General features: G+C 34.3%; 4 protein-coding genes across 7 annotated transcripts in view; 3 read left to right on the top strand and 1 right to left on the bottom strand.

Annotated features, from left to right (window-relative positions):
* LOC149909143 (CUGBP Elav-like family member 2) overlaps nt 1-10896 on the top strand; it is a 291622-nt gene extending 280726 nt beyond the window's left edge. For 2 of the 3 annotated variants that reach the window (XM_090101384.1, XM_090101382.1), the window contains 6 exons: nt 1230-1408; nt 2405-2666; nt 3729-3941; nt 5055-5081; nt 6610-6729; nt 7534-10896. In XM_090101384.1, the coding sequence (XP_089957510.1) occupies nt 1230-1408; nt 2405-2666; nt 3729-3941; nt 5055-5081; nt 6610-6729; nt 7534-7805 (1073 nt within the window). In that variant the 3' untranslated portion in view covers nt 7806-10896. The remainder of the gene's footprint in view (nt 1-1229; nt 1409-2404; nt 2667-3728; nt 3942-5054; nt 5082-6609; nt 6730-7533) is intronic. The other variant, XM_090101383.1, reaches the window with a different exon arrangement.
* Nucleotides 10897-12323: 1427 nt separating this feature from the next.
* On the bottom strand, nt 12324-19399 carry LOC149909144 (endoplasmic reticulum lectin 1). 2 transcript variants are annotated; one of them, XM_090101377.1, is made up of 8 exons: nt 19000-19399; nt 18640-18871; nt 18103-18267; nt 17446-17738; nt 16170-16223; nt 15552-15707; nt 14295-14457; nt 12324-12616 (listed from the first exon to the last, which is right to left on the bottom strand). In XM_090101377.1, the coding sequence occupies exons 1-8, from the start codon at nt 19156-19158 to the stop codon at nt 12345-12347; spliced, it is 1494 nt and encodes a 497-aa protein (XP_089957503.1). In that variant the 5' UTR covers nt 19159-19399; the 3' UTR covers nt 12324-12344. The 2 variants fall into 2 exon arrangements, with proteins under 2 accessions (XP_089957503.1, XP_089957504.1); XM_090101378.1 differs by lacking the exon at nt 16170-16223.
* A 234-nt stretch (nt 19400-19633) lies between these two features.
* On the top strand, nt 19634-21425 carry cni (protein cornichon). Its single transcript, XM_090120242.1, has 4 exons — nt 19634-19825; nt 19899-20011; nt 20374-20517; nt 21265-21425. The coding sequence occupies exons 1-4, from the start codon at nt 19676-19678 to the stop codon at nt 21290-21292; spliced, it is 435 nt and encodes a 144-aa protein (XP_089976368.1). The 5' UTR covers nt 19634-19675; the 3' UTR covers nt 21293-21425.
* Nucleotides 21426-22917: 1492 nt separating this feature from the next.
* LOC149909146 (UDP-glucosyltransferase 2-like) overlaps nt 22918-24533 on the top strand; it is a 28309-nt gene continuing 26693 nt past the window's right edge. Inside the window, exon 1 of the mRNA XM_090101379.1 lies at nt 22918-23812. Within this exon, the coding sequence (XP_089957505.1) occupies nt 22964-23812 (849 nt within the window). The 5' untranslated portion in view covers nt 22918-22963. The remainder of the gene's footprint in view (nt 23813-24533) is intronic.

Here is a 24533-nt window from a genome sequence, read left to right on the forward strand (position 1 = left end):
TCGCCGTCACCGGTGCAAGCAATATAATTTTGTGAACCGCGTCCGCTCCTGTACGTAGGTATACAAGTATATACAGCCACTACACGGCTAGCATGAGGAACGCTTGTTTTACAGACGCAACATGTGTCGTTCGGGGATTTATTATTTAATATAAGGAAAAGGAATTGAACCCTACGGCCATGATAAAAGCTGAATGCTCAGCCGTGACATGATTGCGTCTCGACTCTCGACTTTATAGCGTGTGGGTATTCGCTGTAGGTACAGTGAATACGCGGTGTTGTTTTAGCTTTCAAATTACTGATGCCACTGAGCTAAGGATTATGGATATGGTTTTATTTGTTGGTTCATGGTTGTGTGTTGTTTCGTTAACGATGTGAAACATGTGTGTACTAAGTACATTACATGAAAGACGTTGGGCGGAAAAAATCTAGAGAAATTTTAAATTTTTACCTTTTTGTTTAATTTGACTAAGGGCCGATTTTTCAATGCTTGGATTAAACTTATTCGTCGAATAATGTATAAAACTACCATTTTAAAAACGTATTCTAAGAGCTAGCGCGCACGAGCAACTTTGTCTCCGCAACTATTTTGTCTCTCCCAACAATTTGTATGGGGAGTTGCGTCGCTACGTGCGCGCACTTTCATACTAGCCCATGGGTGGAGAGACAAAATAGTTGCGGAGACAAAATAGTTGCGGAGACAAAGTTGCTCGTGCGCGCTCGCTCTAATTGCCCGTATTTGACAGTTTATGTGACATTTTAATTTTTAATAGTATCGTGTAATACTTTATTGGACGGATAAGTTTTATCCAAGCATTGAAAAATCGGCCCTAAATAGTTTTGTCAGTAAATCGACAATAAGTAATATTTGTATCGGGCAATCTGATGTACTCATCACTAATTGTTCAAGCAATTCATATTAATATGAAGCTTTCGATCTTACCAATCTATAAATTTATAAGTAAACTAGCGGTCCGCCCCGGCTTCGCCCGTGGTACATATTTACATTTTCTCTACATAAAAACCATCCTCGTACTTCAAGGAATATAATAAAAAAAGAATTATCGAAATCGGTTCAGCCGTTCTCGAGTTATGCGCTTACCAACACATTTTGCGACTCATTTTTATATATAAGATTAACTTTTAACGAATTCGACCATCTCCATGACTTGCTTCTTTCCCTTCCAACATTTGGTTCGCAGTTATGTTAATGTTTTATTCTTTTCACAGAACGCAAGCTGTTCGTCGGCATGCTCAACAAGAAGCTATCTGAGAACGACGTTCGAGCGTTATTCTCTGGGCACGGCGCGATAGAAGAGTGCACGGTGCTGCGGGACGCGCAGGGCCAGAGCAAGGGGTGCGCCTTCGTCACGTTCGTGTCGAAGCAGGCGGCGATCGCTGCTATCAAGGTATATATGTACTAGTAATTACTAACTAGCCGGTACCTTTTGTTATACCATGCCAAGGTACTATGAAAATTGGCGGCGTGATTTGGTCAGAATTGGCAATTGAAAGATTTGGAATAATTAATGGATTAAGATGTTTATAATCATGACATAATATTATGGGGATCTTGCGTACATCAGATCATCTTGGAAAAGCTAAGAGTATAGTATAGCCAAAGTCAAAGTTTTGTAATTCATATTTAGGCTTCAAAATGGGGCTATATTGAAACAATTTAGAACATTGCATAATATATTCAATACATAAAATTAGGAACAAAATAAACAATAACAACAATTTTAATTACTCGTTGGTTACACGAAGTCGTAATAAATACTAGACTTGAAGTTAAAAAGTATAATCCAAAAGTAAATAGGAATCCAATACATTCTTCAACTCCGTAAGACGGGAAAGCGGAAACAATGGCACTTAGCAAACTATAAACATTTAGCAAAACGATCGCATTATTCGTGCATTGTTAAGGAGTTAGCTGTATTGTTGTACAGAAATGTAATAAATTAAACGCATTTATTTGTTCGTTATTTAATAGGTGTATAATGACTGCATTTCTTGTATTTCCAATTGCTTCTTTTCGATATTCGTAAATCGAAAATTGTAATAGTAGGTATTATTAGCGATAGCATCAGACTACTTTTATAATATTACAGACTTATATTTTTTAGAATTATAATTATATTTAGAAATATAAATTTATAAATTATAATATTTAGAATAGAACACTTACGAATCTACTATATAAAAATTAGTCGGGTTTTCCTTCCTGACGCTATAACTCCAGAACGCACGAACCGATTTCCACGGTTTTGCATTCGTTGGAAAGGTCTCGGCTCCGTGAGGTTTATAGCAAAGAAAAGGTGTCTCTGTTGGCGAAACGGAGTTCGCCGGGTTTGCTAGTATGATATAAGAATACAATTTCACATAGTTTACACGTTACATTTCAGGCGTTACACCACAGTCAAACGATGGAGGGCTGTTCCGCGCCGCTCGTTGTAAAATTCGCGGACACGCAAAAGGAGAAAGAGCAGAAGAAGCTGCAGGCGATGCACGCGAGCCTGTGGGGGCTGACGGCGCCGGTCACGCCGACGTACCTCGCGTCCGAGGCGGCGCTGTCGCCGGCCACGCAGCTGCAGCTGCTGCAGCAACTGCAGGCGGTCGGCCTGCAGCAGCAGCTGCTGCAAGGGCAGGGGTCCACGCTGTTGCAAGGTATGTGCCCTTTTTTTTTCTTTAGTGGGGAAATCTTGCATAGATACCCACGGCAAGGTATGTGCCCTGCAATGTTGTACTATTGTAATATTAGATTTACGTACCATAAAAGTGTTCGAATGGATATTTGAAAGCGTAGGTAGATTAGGATACTCAATGTGAAAGGATTTAAGTTTTTTTCTTTTATCATATAGTTGTGGACTGCAATATTGTAATACATATTCTGATTTACGTACCATAAAAGTGTACGACAAAGGATATTTGAAGGCGTAGTTAGATTAGGGTACTCAATGTGATGTAAAGGATAAGTTTTTTCTTTTATCTCCTAGTTATCAGGCATTTTCGAATGATTAATGCTTGAAAGTTTTCGCATAATAATTAGACGATTCAAAGATAGAAGATGTGAGAATGAAGAATACTGACAATGCTCAGGAAGTATCCTATTTACAACTAGCACTAATTGTTTGTTTATTGGTTAGATGAATGGATTAATCTTGCTTATGGCTGATAGCATCTGGATGTAATTAAACACAAAAATATAATCTGGATTAGCTCATAGGACTACATAATACATATGTATCACGCAAATCACAATGCGGGCTGCAGCTAATTTGTTCTCGACATATAAATAGAATTCTCATTTACAAGTTACTTATCTGTAATAGCAGTTCGCAACTCTATCAGCGAGTCCAATTTTAATTGTAGCTATTTTCTATTGTAACGTTATCGACTGAAAAACAATTTAAATAATTTCCGTAATTCCGAGCTCCAAATTGGATACAAGCAACGATTACGCCTAATTACGTATTCAGTTTGAGGAAGTCGTTTAATTATCCCCCTTTTAAATGCTCTCGTTTAGCACGATTTTGCGTTTTAATATTCTATTTATTTTGCCTGTTATTTTCGCATGCATACCTTTTGTAATGTTTTTTTTATTTTCTTTAAATTTTCCTGAAATTTCATTTACTGTCATTACAATAATTGTTTTAAACCCTAACCCAATGCATCCTTGCTTCTTATTTTACGTTTGTTTTATTTTTTGTTGTTTCCGTATCCTCGTAGGTGTAAACTATCAGGATATCGGTTTCAATGGCGCAGGGCTGGGCGGGGGTGCGGGCGGGGTGGGCGGGGTGGGGGGCGAGCAGCTCGGCGGGCTGCTGGCGCCCGTGTCGGTGCAGAACCTGGCGGCGCTGGCGGCGATCACGCAGCCGCCCGTCGTGACGCAGGCCCCCAACGTGCAGCCCGCCGCCGCGCACCAGCCCGCGCCGCAGTTGTGTAAGTGCACTTGTACAACAAGGTGTATGGGCCAGTCATGATGGGCAGCGTTAGCTTAACGAATAGAATCAGAATAAAGCGCATCACACACGGTGAAGATACTATAATATTTTATGTTAAGATTCTCTAATATAAAATATTACAGTATCTCAAGGTATCTGGTATCAGCGTTCTGACCATCATTTTTCTTTTTGTCATTGCGTACTAAGACCCCTGTAGAACCGCCATCCTGTTACAAATGACCCGAAATTTTGTGTCAGTATCGCTTCGTATCATAAGATATTGAAGGTAAAATATATATTATTATCTTCGTCGTGTGTTATGGCTCATAGGATTTGTATGGCGAGCGATAATCGGAAATATGCTCTAAGATAATATATATTTTACATTATCTTCACCGTGTGTGATGCGCTTAAGACTAAAGAATAAATTCATTTTATTCGGTTTACCATATAAAAAAAATTAATCAATACAGAACATAAACATATAGAAAGTAAAACTTTATAACTATGCCTATGAATCGAAAATAAGCAAAAAAATTAATTACTATAAAAATATCGTCGTTGTTTGATGGTGATTATGAATGAACGTCTTCAATGACGGCGATTTAGGCCCTCTACATGACTATAGTATGTGCCTCTACTTGGTCAACCTTGCCCATTGTGAAGAAGGCCCATTACATTTTATAATATTAAGTATGTTGTTTAATACTGTCTTGATGATCGAAAGTTTAGAAAACAATTTTGCAATCCCAAATTTGAAATTGAATTTCGAATTGACGTTTCGGATACTCGAGTGAAATTGTCAATTAATGTTGCCAAAAAGTTGGACGTAAATAAACCGATAAAATATGAAAAGTATCAATCCGCCAGTCCTAATTGACGTTTTTTCCTCCCCCTCCCCTCCCACCGCTCCCAACGACCACGGCTCCGTAGATTCGCTCCTAATTGCTCGACCTGTCCGAATCTCTAATTGGAATGTAGCCACATAAGATATTCACGTAAAAACCATAACGATCTCTTTTCGCCCGCAAAAATTTCCTCTTTCAGATCCGTCTATTATACGTTGACAGTTTAAAAAAAGGTTTAATAACGAAACTTTTTCACACTTCAGGTCTTCTCGGAAAGACTAACATTACAGGTAATCCACGTTTGGATTCCGATTTGTGTTGTTATGGAATGATATTTTATTGTTTATGTTTGATTTGATAATCATTGACTCATTGACTCATGGAGAACGATAAATGAGGTAAACATATTAGCGATTAAACACAGAATAATGTAAATTACAGACTTGTAAATTATTTCAGTTAATTAACAGTTCTTTTTCAAATATTCACGACGAGAATTTTAATAAAAGAGCGACATTTATCGCTATTTCTATTAAATATTTCATACTAAAAGATGGAAATTCTTAAGCTTCATTTTAAAAGCCATAAAAATTCTACTCAACCTCTGAAGTTAGTGAAGTTAGTGTATTTCAGATTCAATCTCATTTATCGTAATATCTATGACTGGCTTGAATTGATTTCTGTGCATTTTGATCGTACTTCGGATCAATGTTTATAGGGCTTTGTATTTTGCGATTACTATAATATTTTCATAGAGAATAATTTAATTAATTTTTATTAGCATTGCTAAGTTTATGTTTTATTTTCCTTTAAACATTGCATACTTATAAATTATACATACACTTACTAACGACTATTGACTTGAAATTAAATCAGTTATTTTATTCATTTTAATGTTGGAATATTATTAGAGCTACGTTTCAACACAGAGTGAACGAAAATCTGAAATGTAAAACTAATTTAATAGAATTTAATTTATTCCCTTTTACATACAAATGGGTATACAATATATGTATTTTATAATGTAATGAGTAACAGATTTTTTTTCGTTTTAACATTCATTTAATCATAACTTACGCCTATTAAATTATCGTTAAAACATTATTAATTGTTACATTAAACTGTACATTGTTGTTAGTTACTAACGTTTTTTCATATTGTGTTTAATTTTTGTGCATGTTAGTGCTAAACAAAATATGTTTGTCACACGTAGGTGACTTGTGCGTCAACTAATTATGGTTTGCTATAAAATAGAATATTCAATAATCATTGTGTATTGTTTTGTTTTACACGTTCGTCATTGTCGTACTAACCATAAAAGTGTTGTTTAATTTAGTATTGTGCGCATTCGAGTTATTGTTTTTACAAGCTAACTATACGTTTTGAGACTTATGTTGCCCGTTTTATTAATTAAATTAATATCGTTTTGTCATTTTGCTATTCGCTTTGTAATGTGGTTAAAGTAATTATTGTTGATACAAATTAGATATTCAATATCTATTGAATAAAATTTGCGAGCATAACATTTCAATTATGTGAAATTATCATAGAATAAACATAATATATCATGAGTAAACCTTTCAGTAATTTTCTTTAAAATATAAATCCATTTTTGAATTTTCTAGTTTTTTATAGAAATTTTCCAATATACACATCAACAAAGTGTAATAAATACACTATTTCGTGCAAAAAAACATAACTATAGAAACATTGTTATTCTTGCAATATAAATTTTAGAAGTAGTGTATAGAAAAAGCATGCATTCATCCACAACACCCATCACTATCGCATTCAAAAACGAGCACACTTACATTGCAGGGTCCAGCGCGGAGCCGCTGAGCAGCGCGTACGCGGCGCAGTTCGGCTCGTTCGCGGCGGCGCCGCTCGGCTCCGTGCTCGGCTCCGCCGCCGCCGCCGCCGCGGGGAAACAGGTCGAAGGTAATTACTTTAGTCAAATTAAAAAAATGTGTGCGTGTACTAGTGTAGGTACACACGTAAGAAGTGAAACTTCTTTATGACCTTATTTTTCAAAAAATAATTTACTATATGCAATACACGACGGTAGCGCATATCGCTCTGCAGGTTTGAATAGGCCTTAGATCTACTTTCATTGATAGATTTACCGGATTAAAATCATATTTTATGAATACATAGGTTGCCTTAAAAATATATTCAAGGAAAAAAGGTTACCAATAAACTTCAGTGCGATGGAAATTGTTAATAAAGTTTAATTCACTACCTAATCGCTGAAATGGGTATTCTAAGAACACCTATATAGCTCTCTAATACCAATCAGCCGTCCTGTAACAAACGAGATTTCTAGCAAAAAATACAGATTGTGCTGATTTCCTTGGAAATAAATTGTTTTTCATTACTTTGAAAGTCGCCGGCACGTTTAGGCGTCCATGTTCCACCCCTCGATTAGTGATTCTGAGGACGACTCGCCTAAACTTGCAAATTCTTGGTCATACTTCTGTTATAGTCGGTATATTATCTATTCGTTAAATACGCCATTGTTTTAAAATACGTTACGAATGATTAATGACGGTGACGCGACACTTTTATAAAAATGATTATTTTATGTGAAATTTTAAAGAATAGAAAAAATCGATCACTGGTGGCCGAGAGGTCAGGCGTCGCCACGGTATGGTGACGGTTCGAATCCTGCCTCTGTAAAATTTTTCATTTATAAATCATTTGAATGCTATAAAACTAAACATTTTATTTTCTATCTGATTCCAGGGCCGGAAGGCGGGAACCTATTCATATACCACCTGCCGCAAGAGTTCACGGACACGGACCTGGCGTCCACGTTCCTGCCGTTCGGTCACGTGGTCTCGGCCAAAGTGTTCATCGACAAACAGACGAACCTGTCCAAGTGTTTCGGCTTCGTGTCGTACGACAACGCGGCCTCGGCGCAGGCCGCCATACAGGCCATGAACGGCTTCCAGATCGGCACCAAGAGACTCAAAGTGCAATTGAAACGGTCCAAGGAACTGTCCAGACCGTACTAGAAGTTTCTAGAGTTTTCTAGAATTGTTTCACGTTTATACCGAGAGAAAAGGACAATGCGAAAAGGTTGTTTTTGAACGTTTGTTGTGATGTAACCGGTGCACTCGAGCAGTAAATGTAAGGTTCGAAAACGAGTCCATGTGCACAGTTGTTAACTAATAAGTGTAAGGTTAAGGTTTGTGTCAAAGGATTTATCGTTTCCAAAGTATTCCCCAAAATCGTTTATTTCTATTGTTATTTTAAATTAAGTAAGTGATAAGATTACGTTGCGTTCGCGACCGTTCGAATGCGCCAAAGAGTTGAGACATCTTTTTTTTTCAGCAAGTGTCATATTATTGTTTACAGTAGGTATTTTTTTGTCGTCCAAAGTTCTCGTGCTACCAATAAATTACTTTAAGTATTGAAAATAGTCTTTATTTACCGATTACTTTGTTACATTCAAACAGATTGAAAATATTTATAAAATATACCATAATATTATGTTGCCTTTTTGTTTTTGTGTCGGTGTTACCACTTTGAAACGACGTGGCCATGTTCAGAAACAGATTTAGTGTTCTTTGTTTTAAAAATATAAGATTTTTAGGTTAATAAGATGATCTCAAAGTGATCAATGTATTTATTGTTTACCTTGTTGTCTGTAATAGTGTACTTAATATGTTTTTTAACAAAGCTTCGATATAGGACGTAAGGGACAATGATCACAAAACTATCACATAAAAGAAAGATTTTCTTTCGTTTTAGTATTGATTATGATATTTATTTACACCTTGTACGTTGTCTCTTGATGTTTACTGACCATATTAAATGAATATAACATCGAACGCTGATTTAGTCAAAAATGTCTTAGTGTTAAGTATTTAATATATTATTACTATGTTGTGTAAGTTTAACGTTTATTCTTACAGATATTTTGCTTCTTTTTATTATGTAATGGCCACTCTTAAATAATTATTAGCACGTATGCTCAATAAATCAGCTTTTAATAATATGTTTATTAGAAAAATGAACGCAAAATTCAAAGGTTTCAAAGTAATTTTATAAGGCACACCTTCAAAACTTGTCGGCACTTTTGAGTAGATATTACTTATTTAAAATTAAGAATTAATTAAAATATTTTATTTACATTTATGCGTTTTTAAATAAATTTTTCTTTCTTTATTTTTATTTAGTAAAAATTGTTTAGCTTTGTGCCAATACATAAAAATATTAAGTAACTATGGTCTTTGGAAAAAAAATGGCAACATTATTTTTCCTTGTGAGTACTGATTTGTGGCATCATACTTTAATTAAAAATAAGTTAATTACAATGACGCGTTACGACATACCTATTTATAGGAAATATATATATGGGTTTATTAAATGTGTTAGTTAATATTAATCATGTTTTGGTGTCTGAGCAAAGACAATATACCTATTTTTTAGACTGAATAAGTTCCCTTTTCTTAGATTTAAAACCTATATGAGAGAAATTATTTTATTTTGAATCGTGAAATTTTCATTGATCTTCTTCACGAGAACAAATTTTGTCTTATCTTTCTTTTACGTTAATTTATTATCAAGGGGTTGTATATTGACAAGTCTTACGAGTCTGAATGTATCGCTGATTAAGTTGTTTACTAAAAATAATTATCATAAATTAATGCGCACAGGTTTAGTATTATAATTTATCACGACTGTAATGTTGGTGTTTATATACCTACCTACCAATTTGGTATTTATATGTCTAAAATATTAATAAAATATTGCTGTAAGTGGATTCGATTACCATGCTAGTTTGTGTCTGAATATAATACCTATATTACTTTGCATCATCATGCTTAAGTATTGCCAAGCTATACCTATAACTAGGTATTAGGAACATAAGGTAATTAATTTGTTCTTTTCGAGTTACCATCGCACATTTACTTCTGTTTATCTGTGTCGACTTTCACATACGTCCTTTGTACTATTTCACAATAATATTTGTACCAGCAAAAATAAAAAATAAATTAACATTCATGCGAATTTTACCTGTGCGCACTGTAATTCTCCCTATTGTGTTACCCACAGTTACCTATTGACAAAACTATGTTTCAAGTATGATTACAAATACTTTGTTAATAGATGTGAGCTAGATAATGAAATGTATAAATTTTTTATCTACATAATTCTAGGTAGGTAGGTGTCTTGGATGAGATTTCATTGTTGTTGTAATTTGTAAAATCTGAAAAACCTGTAAATTAATAGCTGTTAGACGTTTGTACAGATTAAAAAAGAACAATTTTGACAGCACGAATCTTGACCAAGGAGGTTTTACTAGATAAGGAAACCATTCACACTGCCATCTTTCAATAATGCAAAAAATCACATGATTTTAATTCATGAATGATTTGTTTAAAACCTTAGAACCTAGGACAAAATTATTGTGGTAAGAACGAGGTTTGGTTTCTTTAAATAATCTCCTTGGAAGATTGAGTGTTGTCATGTAATAATATGTGGATTATATAAGTATATTATTATATTTTTGGCGATTAATTGACCAACAATTGATATATTTTCGCATACAAAAAAAATGTGTCATGTGCTTATTTAGCGAAATTATTATTGGTACTCCGATGAAAATCCTGAAACAATTAATTATGTTTTCTTATGTACAAGCTTTCCATTTTGTTACTTGAATATTTTCTATATTTCTTTTCGATTGTAAAGTAAGTCGCGTATTTATTTTATTTGTGTAAAACATGAATGATTTGATCTTACCTTTTTGTAAGTAAATTATCAAAGACTATTTAAAAAAATACGCGATGAACTATTTTTTCGTGGATAAATGTAATTTATTATTATCACCCAAAGATATTATTTATAATACCTCGCTGTATGTATATAGCTTGTACGAGGCAATTACCATTTTTGTGGAAAGCTTTATATCTTGATGATTTAAATGTAGTGGAGTCACGGTACCTACAAAATCATATCCATACAGACGCAAAATTTATTTTTACACTATATCATGGCACCGTATCTTAGGTATATACAAATTGATATAAATTAAAAGAACTGTTTTATACAACACCCGTTTTGTTGATATGAATGTAAATAAATGTCAAGTTAAAATTGCTGTGTTTTATTACCCTTATCCTTTTTTGAATGTTTTGATAAACTGCAGTCGACAAAGTCAGTATAAAAAGCAAGCCCTGTAAGAACTACAATTAACTACCTATTGTAAAATTATTGAGTTCAGGCACAGATACTGTTACATACTTAATATGTACAGGTGTTACATACTTAGTATGTAACAGTATATTTTCATACAATAACTAGCTGACCCGGCAAAAGTTGTACTACCTTACTTTTATGATTTAGGTAACTATATATGTCATTTAGGGGATTGAAAAATAAATATAACTAGCTTTCCGCCCGCGGCTTCGCCCGCGTTTTCAGAGAACACCCCGCATAGTTCCCTTTCCCGTGGGATTTCCGGGATAAAACCTATCCTATCTCTCAAGTTGGATCGAACTGCACATGGTGTGCGAATTTTATTATAATCGGTTAAGTGGTTTAGGAGTCCATTGAGGACAAACATTGTGACACGAGATTTATATATATTAAGATTATGTTAGGTGGTGATAGGTCTGACTACTCGATATGCACACGAAATTTCATAATAATCCGCCCAGCCGTTTCAGAGGAGTTTGATAACAAAACACCGCACCACGACTACTTATTATACCTATATATTTTATTATACATATGTATTATATTTTATTTTCATAGATGAATATTTTGTCATTTTTTAGATACCTAAGCTAAATAGTAAATATTCGAAAGTTATGAAACCAACCATCAGACATTGGATGAACGTTATAAATAATTTAAAACGAAGGCAAGATAACAAGGTTAGCTTATAGTTTATGTACTTACCTATAACGTTATCATAAGATTTGAAATTAGATAATTTATCTAAGAATAGATAAAAATAAAAACAGTTGCGTTTGCGCGACTTGTTTCACTATTTACTTCTTACACGATAAACTGCGTTCAATATACTTAACCGAGTTCTATTTAAACTAGTCAACTGTAATAAATACTCAGTAATATTTTCACCAATCAAACCGACCTTACAATAAATTATTATGCCTACCTGTAGGAATAAAAAAATACATAATCGAATCTAGATGGAAACTAATCAATAATAATCGTTAAAACTTAAAACTATCTTTATAGGTATGACGAAGCATAATGAAGTATTACGATTTTTTCATCGTTCGTCATAGAAACTATATTATTTTATTCAAATATGCTAGGTTACTACAGAAAATTGTAGGTTCAGTATCTTGAACTTAGATAATTATAGTTAGAACTTATCAATAAAGAAATCTCTTTTATCTAAACTTTTTTGCAGATAAATTTTGTCAATTAAAAAAAAATCATTATTTAACTATAACGATTTTATATTTCCATACACGCGTATTCAAAAGAGGTTACTTTATGGAATAAGACCGTTATTATCAGGAGCAGGAAGTATTAATAAAACATCACAATATCATAAATAAACATTTATTCTAATCCTCAATCTTCTCACTCAAGCTATCCAGACTCGATTTCATTTTGATGAGTCCATTTTCATCCGCAAGCGGCAAAATCTCACAGATCAATGGCGACTCAACTCCTAGAATATAATGACAAGTCCTAGGTTCTAGGAGATAGAGAGACACTTGGGCGGGGCTTGACGAGTTTTCTAAACACTTTAGTTTCACTTCTGTTTGTCTCGGCTTGCCGGTTTGGTCGCAAATGTCCCCATTCGAATAGAAATGCGACACTGATGTACGGACTTCTGCAATTTGAAAAATGAATATTAATAAATATTTTTAGTACTTATAATAAACATATAGTTATGAAAATATACATGTAACGGTGCATTTACATCAAACTTAGAGCTAGTGCTAGAGCAAGAGCATTATTTCGGGATCTTTTAGTGTAAACGAAAACTCGTATTCAGTGTAATTGTTCAGTATTAAAACAATGCATAGAATCTTTTCGAACACACTAAGAACAACGAAAGAATGCTCTACGCTTGTATTTAGAATGAGCTTTCGCTCATTCTAAATGCTGTGAATTGAAATAGAGACAATTTTGATCCCAATAAGTAAACCTAAAATTCGCAATAAATGCACATAATAATATTATAACAAAACATTGTGGCTATGTTCTAGATCGAGAAATACAGATTAATAATTAATAATTAATAATTATTACCCCTTGCCCTGTAATAACGAACAGTAACAGTTCGAATTATAGAGTTCGTTGGACTTTGAAATGTCACTTCACGATCAATTTTTTTCGCATTTTTAACCGACTTCAAAAAAAAAGAGGAGGTTATCAATTCGGCCGGTATGTTTTTTTTTTTTTTTATGTATGTACACCGATTACTCCGTGGTTTCTGAACCGATTTACGTGATTCTTTTTTTGTTCGATGCGGGATGGTGTCGAATTGGTCCCATAAAAATTTTATTCGGATAGGCCCAGTAGTTTTTATTTTATTAGCATTTTTGTCTGTATTTGTAAATGTTGCAAGTGCAAGTTTGAAGTCGGTTGTTTTTAACGCAGTTATTGACTTGTTACAAACATATACCGTATTCTATAAACTACAATACTCACCCACAGGCTTCACAGGTTCCACAGGTTCCACAGGATCCACTGGAGATGTGCCCGCTCGTCGAACTCGCCCAGCTTGAGCGTGGTACTGCGTCAAGTGCTGCCCTTAGCGAAACCTGACCTGCCCTACGCCTTGCCCCACAACACCGTGCCCCACACACACTCACCCACGGGTTTAGGCGCCTTGCCCCTATTCTCCTTGATCCACTCGAGATGTGCCCGCTCGTCGAACTCGCCCAGCTTGAACGTGGTACTGCGTCAAGTGCTGCCCTTAGCGAAACCTGACCTGCCCTACGCCTTGCCCCACAACACTGTGCCCCACAACACCGTGCCCCACACACACTCACCCACGGGTTTGGGCGCCTTGCCCCTATTCTCCTTGATCCACTCGAGATGTGCCCGCTCGTCGAACTCGCCCAGCTTGAGCGTGGTACTGCGTCAAGTGCTGCCCTTAGCGAAACCTGACCTGCCCTACGCCTTGCCCCACAACACCGTGCCCCACACACACTCACCCACGGGTTTAGGCGCCTTGCCCCTATTCTCCTTGATCCACTCGAGATGTGCCCGCTCGTCGAACTCGCCCAGCTTGAGCGTGGTACTGCGTCAAGTGCTGCCCTTAGCGAAACCTGACCTGCCCTACGCCTTGCCCCACAACACTGTGCCCCACAACACCGTGCCCCACACACACTCACCCACGGGTTTGGGCGCCTTGCCCCTATTCTCCTTGATCCACTCGAGATGTGCCCGCTCGTCGAACTCGCCCAGCTTGAGCGTGGTACTGCGTCAAGTGCTGCCCTTAGCGAAACCTGACCTGCCCTACGCCTTGCCCCACAACACCGTGCCCCACACACACTCACCCACGGGTTTAGGCGCCTTGCCCCTGTTCTCCTTGATCCACTCGAGATGTGCCCGCTCATCGAACTCGCCCAGCTTGAGCGTGGTGCGCGTGCCCGAGCGGTCCACGTGGTACTGCGTCACGTGGCGACCGTAACAGAACTCGTACTTCCACCACCCCGTGCCCTAATGTGTTTGAAATAATCTATATTTATATATTAAACTCAAAGGTGACTGATATAGTGATCTATCAACGCACAGCCCAATCCACTGGACGTATCGGGCTGAAATTTGGCATGCAGGTAGATGTTAGGACGTAGGCATCCGGATTTCCCGAAACTCTTGCGGGAACGGGGAAAAACGGGGATGCACGTACAAAGTCGTGGGCGGAAGCCAGTAATAATATTATAAAGAGGAAAAGTTTGTAATTATGTATAATATATGTATTGTTTTCACACATAAACCTCTTAACCAATTTTGATGAAATTTGGCACAGACAATCTTTAGACCCTGAGAAAGAACATAGACTACCTTTTATTGCGAAATATGTACTACGGGCGAAGCCGGGGCGGACCGCTAGTGTGTTTTATAATAATAGTGAAACGCCTAGCTTCAACCCCTTCAATAACTATTGGATGTGAACAATAGTTAAACGGCTAAGCGTTCTTACAGACGAACGGTAAGTTGTGAACGGCAAAGGCTGCCGCCGGCGCGTCGACGACTGCCGTCGACATATTGTGTTGTAAATGTGTTGTATTGAGTCATGAAATTATAATTATTTGTATACAATATATAGATGTTTTTTATAAATAAATCATTATGTAAAACTGTGTTGTGTTTGATTTTATAATGACCTGATATTATAGATACCTATATATGCATAATAAACAGTAACCAGACTATTTCTGTACATAAGGTAATAATTTTTAAAAGGGTAATTGCTATGCATTTACTTTATAGCCCTCTGAATAATGAATACTTAATATTTTTTTATGTTTGTCTGACTGGTTTTCTGTTTACCTCTTTGTATGTGCGGCAATCATTAAAAAATTACAAACTTAAATTAATATAGACCAATATTAAGTTCAAATTATAGGTCATTGGATGATCGATGGAAGAGGGTTCGAATCCCGTTCTATCATCGAATCTTTTCCATTCTTCATAAAATTATTGATAGTCGTAAACTGAGCATTTGTTTTCGGGGAAATCTAGCATATATTGCTATAGCCCTGGTCAAATTAGCTTAGATTCTTACGCAATAAAACCAAGTTTAAACTCACCCCATCCAAACAGTTCTCCCCATTGAGGAAAGCTCGTACAGGCGAATCGTCAGTTATCGGCACCGGCTTGTCAATAAGTGGTGTGGTTTTACCCGACTGAGTTTCACCCTCCTCAGAAAGGGGATGTAGTTCAAACTTCAAGTGTGTTTCGCCATCCTGAAAACAGATTATTAGTTCAAAATATTTTTATATAAATAATTTTTTAATGCTTTTTTATGCTTATTTTGAAATTATATGAATTTTATATTGTACCAATCAGTTACGTACACATATGCGTGAAATGTCATTTTGAAAGTACAACGCGCGTTGAATTTTTTAACATGAAAATCGAACTTTATTTTATTATTTGATCAGGTGAATTAAAAAAAATTACCGGACATTTTTTTTATTTTATATTTAAAAGTTCCATTATAGTTACTATTTACACGAAAATAATTATAGCCTATCGGTAGTGGGATAAAACGTAATACATAAAACTTTAATTCATGAAAATATATTATGTTTTTATTTAGAATTTTGTGTAACGGTGTAAGTATAGAAAAACATCACAAAAGTATTTACAAACAACAAATGTGCAAGAATAAAAAAAAGCAAAAAAACATGCAAAATAAAAATTACCTTATCGATTTTCTCAACTTTCAATACAGCTAGAACATCTTTAGCATCCTTCTCCTAAACATGCCAACAGGTGTTAATGAAGCAAAAGAAAAACAAATACACTGCATTAAATCAACAAAAAAATAAAATTAAAATTTTACGCTTACATACTTGAAAAAGAAAAAATGCGACAAACTAAACAAAACAATCTACAATGCACAAAAAATTTAAATCTAAACACAAAAATCTAGCAATATACAAATAAAAGAAAGATACAGTCTTTTTTATAACATTCAAACACTAAATAGATTTTTAAAACTAATACAGTAGCACCTCGTTAAGTCGAACCTCGATAAGTCAAAAACCTCCAAATCTCGAAAAAATGTCTTGTTCCCTTCCCTTCAAACCCGAAAACCTCTATTACTTGAAATTTTGTCCCTCTGTTAGTCGAAATAATCACCGAGTCCCTCCAAGCCATTTTGGTACATATTTTCACTCTATAACTCGAAAAATCAAATTTGACCTCTGTATCTCGAACATAGCAACGTTTTATTTTACAACCAGTACACTATTGTTTCTTAGAAAACATTTTAGGAGTATACGATAATTAATTTATGCCTGACGAAACACGTGTTTGCGTTAAGTATCTGATGACGAAATTATCGATTCAGTAGCTCAGAAAACCGATACTAATGATTAAGATGACATAGAAGACGTGAATAGTACATGCGCTCCATGGGTTTCCATCAAAGAGGCAAGAACCGTATTGAATACCTTACGAAATTTTATAAAGCAAACCAGTATCTTTGAAAAAGAAGAATTTTCTGCTCTTTATAGATTATAAAATGCTAGAGAACAACCAAATTATCTAAAGCAAAAAAAATACTGACTTTTTTAATGCCATATTTTTTATTTTAAAATGATTTGAAATAATGTTGATTTATAATAAATAAAAACATGTTTGTGACCTCTGCAAGTTGAATTTTAATTTATTTTACCTCTGTAACTCAAAATTGATAAGAATAAACCTCAAACTCTTTATGTCGAATCAAAATCCGCCTAAGTCGAAATCCTCCATAAGTTGAAAACTCTATAACTCGAATTTTTTGGCGTCTCCCTTGATATTCGACTTATAGAGGTGCTACTGTAATTAATATTATAGTTTTAAATATTCTCAACTTCTATACTATCTGGCAATTTTGCCAACACAACAATAACCTCTAAGAAAACTGCTGCAATAATCAAAGAGAAAAGTACAATATTAATTCAAATGAATAACTTTTCAAATAATACTTACATTGCTGCTCAATCGTATCGATTCATGGTTGAGCTTCAAGCTTTCGACTTCACTTTTCAACAAATTCCTTGGTTTTTTGGGCGCATCACCAATAGGAAGACAATTAATTTCGTTTTCCGATACATCCTTTGACTTAAACTGTGGATGGTCACAGAGCAAACCCGAGAGTATGATGATTTCATACTCGCATGTAGTTGTTTCTTTCATGGAGTATATCTCATGCTTGCCGTGGGTGTAGCATACATACAATACTCTTGTTTTACGCGGTTGGCCACTCAAGTCACACATGCTACCTAAAATATAATAAATACATATTATGTTCTATCAAATATTGTGTAACTTTCTTATCTATCATTAACAGCTAAGTGTTTTTTAGGGTTACGAAATTCAAAAGGAAAAAAACTGAACCCTTATAGGCTCACTTGTTGTGCGTTCGTCTGTCTGTCTATTTTAGGAGAAGTATTACCATACTAACATTGTGACACGAGTATTTGAGTATGATTATTTATGAGATTTCATGGGCATAATTTGAACAGATTTATCTGTGATTGTATAAATAATACTGTACATCTAGCTAATATAATTTAAATAGCATGAAAAATTATAAAATTAAATTGCATTTTTATATTTTTACATTAAAAACATAATATTATTTACCCTCAGTCATAACCATTTCCACATACGGCAAAGTAATTCCTTCCACTTTAGTTGTTTTTAGTTTCTCTTTAGATTCCTGAGCTGCTTTTATATCTTCGGCCAGCTTCAAATGATCCTCATCAGACCAACGGCCCAAGTAATATTCATGGGTTTTTGCTTGTTTGCCTATAATATAATTAACATTTTTAAACTTACATACAATTTTTCTAAGGTAATACGCGAAAAAAAATCTTATGCAAGGTATATGCCATGTTCTAATTTGAGTTACAGAGTACCGTTTAATTTTTTTCTGATAAATTTTAAAAATATGAATCTTCATACAGTTTAAGTGTACCTACAGTATCATCATTACTGACAGACTAACTAGGGATTATTAGCCTACTATGGGTACAATATCTTTGAAGGTTTTAGACTTATATGCTCATGAAAAAAAATTGGGTATATTGCAATTGGTATCCTATAGTAAAATTCAGATATAGCTTAAAAAATATTTTATGATAAATGCACAATATAAATTTATTTCTTCACACTACAAACCTTCTCTATCCTCATGATACTGTCTAACATGCCGACCATGGCATACTTCATAGCTCCAATAACTCTCCAAGCGATAGGAACAAATCTTCTGTGAGAATATTGGCTTTAGCAGCTCAAAGGGAGTCGGCCCATCATAATCTTCAATGCTGTTTGTCACTTTGTTTTGCAGTATTGGTATATGACACTCATATTGTTCCTTTTGTGTGGTTGTAACTTGTAAAATTTCATTTTTCTAAAATAATAGGTAACCTTTTATATTAAATGTAGACCAAAAATACTAATGTCTAATATGTAGGCTAACACTACAGGCAGAGTGCTGCATAATATAACAAAAATAAAAAAATGAAACACATAACAAACCTCAGGTTTTATTTCCTTGTCTACAAGATTTTCAAGTGCATCAGGAGAGCCTGGCCAATTGATTGTAAATAAAATACTATCATCAAATCCTTTAAAGTCTTGTTCTATGCAAAAGATAGTTCCGAATATATACAAAAAACATATTAAAAATCCCTTCATGTTTACTGTTTCAATTATCTTGATATAAAATTCAAACACATCTCATTCAAACACGAAAAAGCTGTATTAGTAGATAAATATTTATTTTATCTACTGCTTTCGTACGTAGAACATATTTTACTCAATATAGTAATTTTCATAATACAGAAATTAATCACAAGCTAAAACATTGTAATGTGTACCAATACCAAAATATATAGAATTTTTACAGCTGAGTTGGTGGATTTTCATTTGTCAAACATTTTTCAGTCTGGTTCCAGATGTCAAGTGTCAGCAGTCAGACAGACCCTGTTATGCGTGCATAAAAAATAAATTTATATGTAAATAGAATTTTCCTAATAGCATATAATTAAAAAATGCTGTCAATTGAAAATTTATTTATTTACATAAGTTTTTTTTATTTAATATATTGGCTGTATATGCAATTTCTTTTGCCTATTAAATCACACGACTTTTCAAGGCGATGTTCCGTCAGTCGTCAATTACCTAGTGTCAAATTCAAAATTGTTTTGTCAAAATGGCGTTTAGCTTCCCAGCGTTTTCTTATATTATTGCCTTAATAATTGACGCATTTCTTATATTTTTCTCAATATTCCACGTGATAGCATTTGATGAATTAAAAACTGATTATAAAAATCCGATAGATCAATGCAATAGTTTAAATCCTGTAAGTATACAGTGTTACAAGCGGTCAATGACTTACAAGTAACCTACAATAATCCAATAACTTTTCTTTGCAGCTGGTGTTGCCGGAGTATTTACTGCATTTGTTAATAAACGTATTGTTTTTGTTGTCTGGAGAATGGTTTTCGTTACTAATAAATCTTCCTTTGATCATTTATCACATATACAGGTAAGATGCGTAAAAGTTTTATTTATCAAAATTAGAATGATCTCATGACTGGAAGAATGAAGAAGATTCAATAACAGTAAAATAAGTACATTCTATGCATGTTTGTAATAAATATCTATAAATTAGTAGTTCATTATAATTCATATACAGAAACCTCAATGTACCATAATATTGTGTATGTAATGTATGTACATATTTGCATTATGTTTGTTGAATTTATTTTACATAATTATGTCTCAATATCTTCTTAATATACAAATGAAGTATGTCACCTAGAACATTCTATTAACCTCAACACATACATTTGTTTGTACAATGATAAGTTTTTTCTCCAGTAATTAGCATACAAATAATTGTTCTAGATATCGCAACCGGCCAGTGATGTCAGGACCTGGCCTGTATGACCCCACTAGCATAATGAATGCTGATGTTTTGACAGTTTGCCAGCGAGAAGGCTGGATCAAACTTGCATTTTATTTATTATCGTTCTTCTTGTATTTATATGGGTGAGTAAATGGGTTACTTAATTATTCATGCTGAATACTTAAATAAAGTAAATAGGCATTATTCTTTTTACAAAGTTTGAAAGCAGTTTTGAATCAATGAGGGTTTAGTATTTGGAAGTAACATTGCAAAACATTATTTATGATTTTTATTATTCAAATAAAAATTTTCATTGTCACATTTAATTTATATCGAATTTGTTTTAATAGAATTAATTAATTATGGTTTATCAGTAAAAACCTAAATATACAGGAAATAATAACCATCCTATTAATCAATAAAAAAATCATTTTTATTTTTATAATATCTATTTAATAATTAATAGATAAGGTATCTTTACAATAACAGTGCACTATTAACTTTAAATAGATGATAATAATGCAAGTCACTGCTTGTTGCCATAAATTATCAATTTGTGACTATTAATTTTTTTTTTTTGGTGCTATTTGCTGAGTTAGCGTGAGATTATAAAATATAATGGATATAATTTATTTCACAATTATTGTGAAACTTTTAATGGCTTAGGGAGCGTTTAAGTATTATGTAACACAATTTTTGAAGATTTTTGACCCCCCTCCCTCACTTTTCTGTACCACAGTAACGCATCGTAAAGTTTAACCCCCCTTTCCCGCCAAATTGTGTTATGTAATACTTGAATGACCCCTTACTTGGGGCAATATGTTTATTTTTTTAATGATGTATATTGTGTCTATAATCATTTATCTAATAACTTAATATTTTCTTTTCAGAATGATTGTGGTGCTAATTGCGGTGTAAGAACAGGAGAATTATTCTTTTAGGTTTTATTTATTATGTGGTCCACATGAAGTGTCAGTCAATATTACATAAGTGAGTTTAGAACACACTAGTACAGTATTTTGATAATAAATTAAAATTAATTTTATATAACTTCTTTTATTTCACTGATATCCCTCAAATAACCTTTAAACAACATTCATTATTATAGAGAAATAAAGCCATATCTCAGAACTGTTTGAGATAAGAAAGATTATATTTCAGATATCTCTCAGCATTGAGTAACAGAACATAATGTTATCAAGTATCAACCTTTAGGATATGATTTGCAACATATCAATGTGATAATAACAGAATTGAGATAATTTATGAAAACCTGAAATCTGAAATCTGCAAAAAATTATCTATAAAAATAACTACCTACGTTAAAAACAACAGACTTCTAAAACGGAAAAGTAAAAAATAAAAAAGATTTGATATTATTATTAATTATGTACTTCATAATATTATTTATAAGTACCTATTATTAGAAGTCGGTGCCAAAATTTTCTGAAAATTTGCTACCTGGGTACTGTAACGACATTATTGCATCGGTCGTTAGGGTCAATAATAAGGATTACAAACTTGATGAATAAAATGAAAAGAGAACGTCATCACTCGCTTGCGAAATTCGATAGGAATGGCGAACGCATTGACATTATGGTGGTTTTCCACCAATTACGTGCGTGGAATGTGTTTGTAAATAATAAATCACATCGCTTCTATTACCTCGCCTCGCAGCTGTGCTGAAATCTTTGGTGTAAAGGGCTCAGCGTTGCTAGGTTTTTTGCGCATACAAAACGAGTGCTGCGTGCGAGATATGTTTATTAGTTCTATAAAACATTTCAACGTATTCTCGTACCGCACAGCTTTGGTTGAATTCCCTACACAATTTCACAGTTCAGCTTGACATCCTCGCACGACAGATTTCCCTCGCACAAGTGGAAGGAAAAGCACTCATAAGGTCGATTCTTAGAAGTAACAAATCTAATTATAGATAACTAGCTTACCACCCGCGGCTTCGCTCGCTTTGTCTAAAACCTAATAAATTATATTCTAAAACGTATTAGTCTGTGCTAAAACCTTCCTCTTGAATCACTCTTTCTATTAAAAAAAAAACCGCATCAAAATCCGTTGCGTAGTTTTAAAGATTTAAGCATACATAGGGACAGAGAAAGCGACTTTGTTTTATACTATGTAGTGATTTTCATATTTATCAATTAAACAATCCTCATAATTATTATGAAATCTCTTTATAGATAGGGAATCATTGCAATAACAATGCACTAAGCAATATTTCAATAAATATAGTTATTATGATAAATTGATAATAGCACAAATCGTTTGTTGTTGTCTTAATTTTTGGGTGAAATATGTGAAAAATGTAAGTAGGTAGATACTATAGTAGGTTTCTCTACATGAAAGTCTGGTACCACCTATTGATAAAATAATATTTATATAGGTATGAGAAAATGATAATGATGATGTCACTAAATCGATAAAAAATGTTTATATTGTTTGTTTTTCTGATCTCAATTGTTACTCATGGTAGTCTATAAAAATAGCTCGCAAATTAACTATCTACAGTGCAGCTGGCGCATGCAGTGCACGCAGTATGTCGCGTGTCTCTATATAGAGAAGATCTCTTCCAACATGCGCCCCACATTCATTATTTTAATAACATTTATTAACTATGTTCACAACGCAAGAATCTTAGGCCTGTTCGCGCACACAGGGAAAAGTCACCACATGGTATTTGAACCACTCCTCAAAGAACTATCTAAACGTGGACATCAAGTAACGGTTGCATCGTTTTTCCCCCTGCAAAATCCGCCAGCGAATTATACGAACGTCAATTTGCAGGGTATTGCTAATGTTGGATTGGAAACGTTGAATATGTCCTCCTTCGAATCCCGTAGCATTTTTTTCCGCATACCATTAATAGGCGAGGTGTTGGAAAGAGTGTCCACCATCGACGCGTTTGCAGCCAAGGCTTTGAACATTTGTTCAAAAGCTGTGGACTGGCCGCCACTTGTGAGCGCATTGAAAGAGAAATACGATTTGGTTTTAACTGAGAGTTTCACTAGTGACTGTATGCTTGGATTACTATACGTGTATGAGATAAAAGCGCCGGTTATCGCACTGTCCAGTTGTGCTTTAATTCCATGGGTTCCGGATCGCATTGGTGTAACAAACAATCCGTCATACATTCCTGTGGCTACTGGCTCCTGGACTGCTTCTATGACTTTCATACAGAGAATACAAAATTCATTGATGAACATTTACTATTATTTATGGTTTCATAACTCAGTTCAGAACAAGGAAAAGAAAATAATTGAAAAACATTTTGGCGTGGAGGTGCCGTTGTATGAGTTGTCCATGAATATGACGATGGTTATGGTGAATACTTTCCATGCATTGAATGGTGTTAGGCCGCTGCTGCCCGGACTGGTTGAAATCGGCGGGATGCATCTAGACCATACTGAGAAACCATTGCCAAGGGTGAGTTTTGTGCAATTATCCAAATATTAGATGTACATATATAAAACAGTTATGTTATGTTATTATCATGTTATTATGAATATAAGCCACACAAATTATTTACGTTTAAGGTATATTTACACTCTTTTTATCAGTGTTCTGAGTTAGGTTGATTGATGTTAATCCTAAAAATATATCGATCGATGTCTAGTCGTTCTTATCATAATAAAAGTTTGTGTGTACATGACGTGTGCTATAATACATTCGCCAAACACCAGCATATTTACTGATCATCTATAATATTATTCTTATCACTGCATTAACTATTAAGTAAACGAGTATTATCTTTATTGGTATATATACTTACTATGTATGCGGATACATTGTAATCCTTATCCGCGAAACAAAATCTCTATCAGATATTACTTACCTAATAATAAAAAAATCCTTGACGGAAAATTCTGCTGACGAGACAAACATAGGAGTTATTTTCTCATCATATCTACTGCTTTAAGAAACCATTGTACATTGTCATTAAATTTAAAATACTCTCAAACTGTTAATATGGGACTACTTGCCACAACAAGAAGACTCTTCGGTACGTACGTATTGTCATATTACATATACAAGAAATTATTTTTATTAATGGATTTAGACTTTCTTCACCAATCTTCACGTAAAATATTCAATTCAGAAAGCAGCCGTTATAGGCTCCACACAATGAATTGGCACAATCCATGAA

The sequence above is a fragment of the Colias eurytheme genome, chromosome 4, assembly GCF_061535395.1.
Source record: "Colias eurytheme isolate Ceu_HAF_F1 chromosome 4, ilColEury1 Martin Lab GWU primary, whole genome shotgun sequence".
In the NCBI taxonomy this organism is placed as follows: Eukaryota; Metazoa; Arthropoda; class Insecta; order Lepidoptera; family Pieridae; genus Colias; species Colias eurytheme.

Coding starts and splice junctions, on each gene's coding strand:
- cni (XM_090120242.1), top strand. CDS start 19,676: ATGGCGTTTAGCTTCCCAGCGTTTTCTTATATTATTGCCTTAATAATT. Junction 19,826..19,898: donor AATGCAATAGTTTAAATCCT/GTAAGTATACAG, acceptor TTTTCTTTGCAG/CTGGTGTTGCCGGAGTATTT. Junction 20,012..20,373: donor ATCATTTATCACATATACAG/GTAAGATGCGTA, acceptor TAATTGTTCTAG/ATATCGCAACCGGCCAGTGA.
- LOC149909144 (XM_090101377.1), bottom strand. CDS start 19,158: ATGAAGGGATTTTTAATATGTTTTTTGTATATATTCGGAACTATCTTT. Junction 15,708..16,169: donor AAGTTGAGAAAATCGATAAG/GTAATTTTTATT, acceptor ATCTGTTTTCAG/GATGGCGAAACACACTTGAA. Junction 14,458..15,551: donor GGGAGAACTGTTTGGATGGG/GTGAGTTTAAAC, acceptor CAAACACATTAG/GGCACGGGGTGGTGGAAGTA.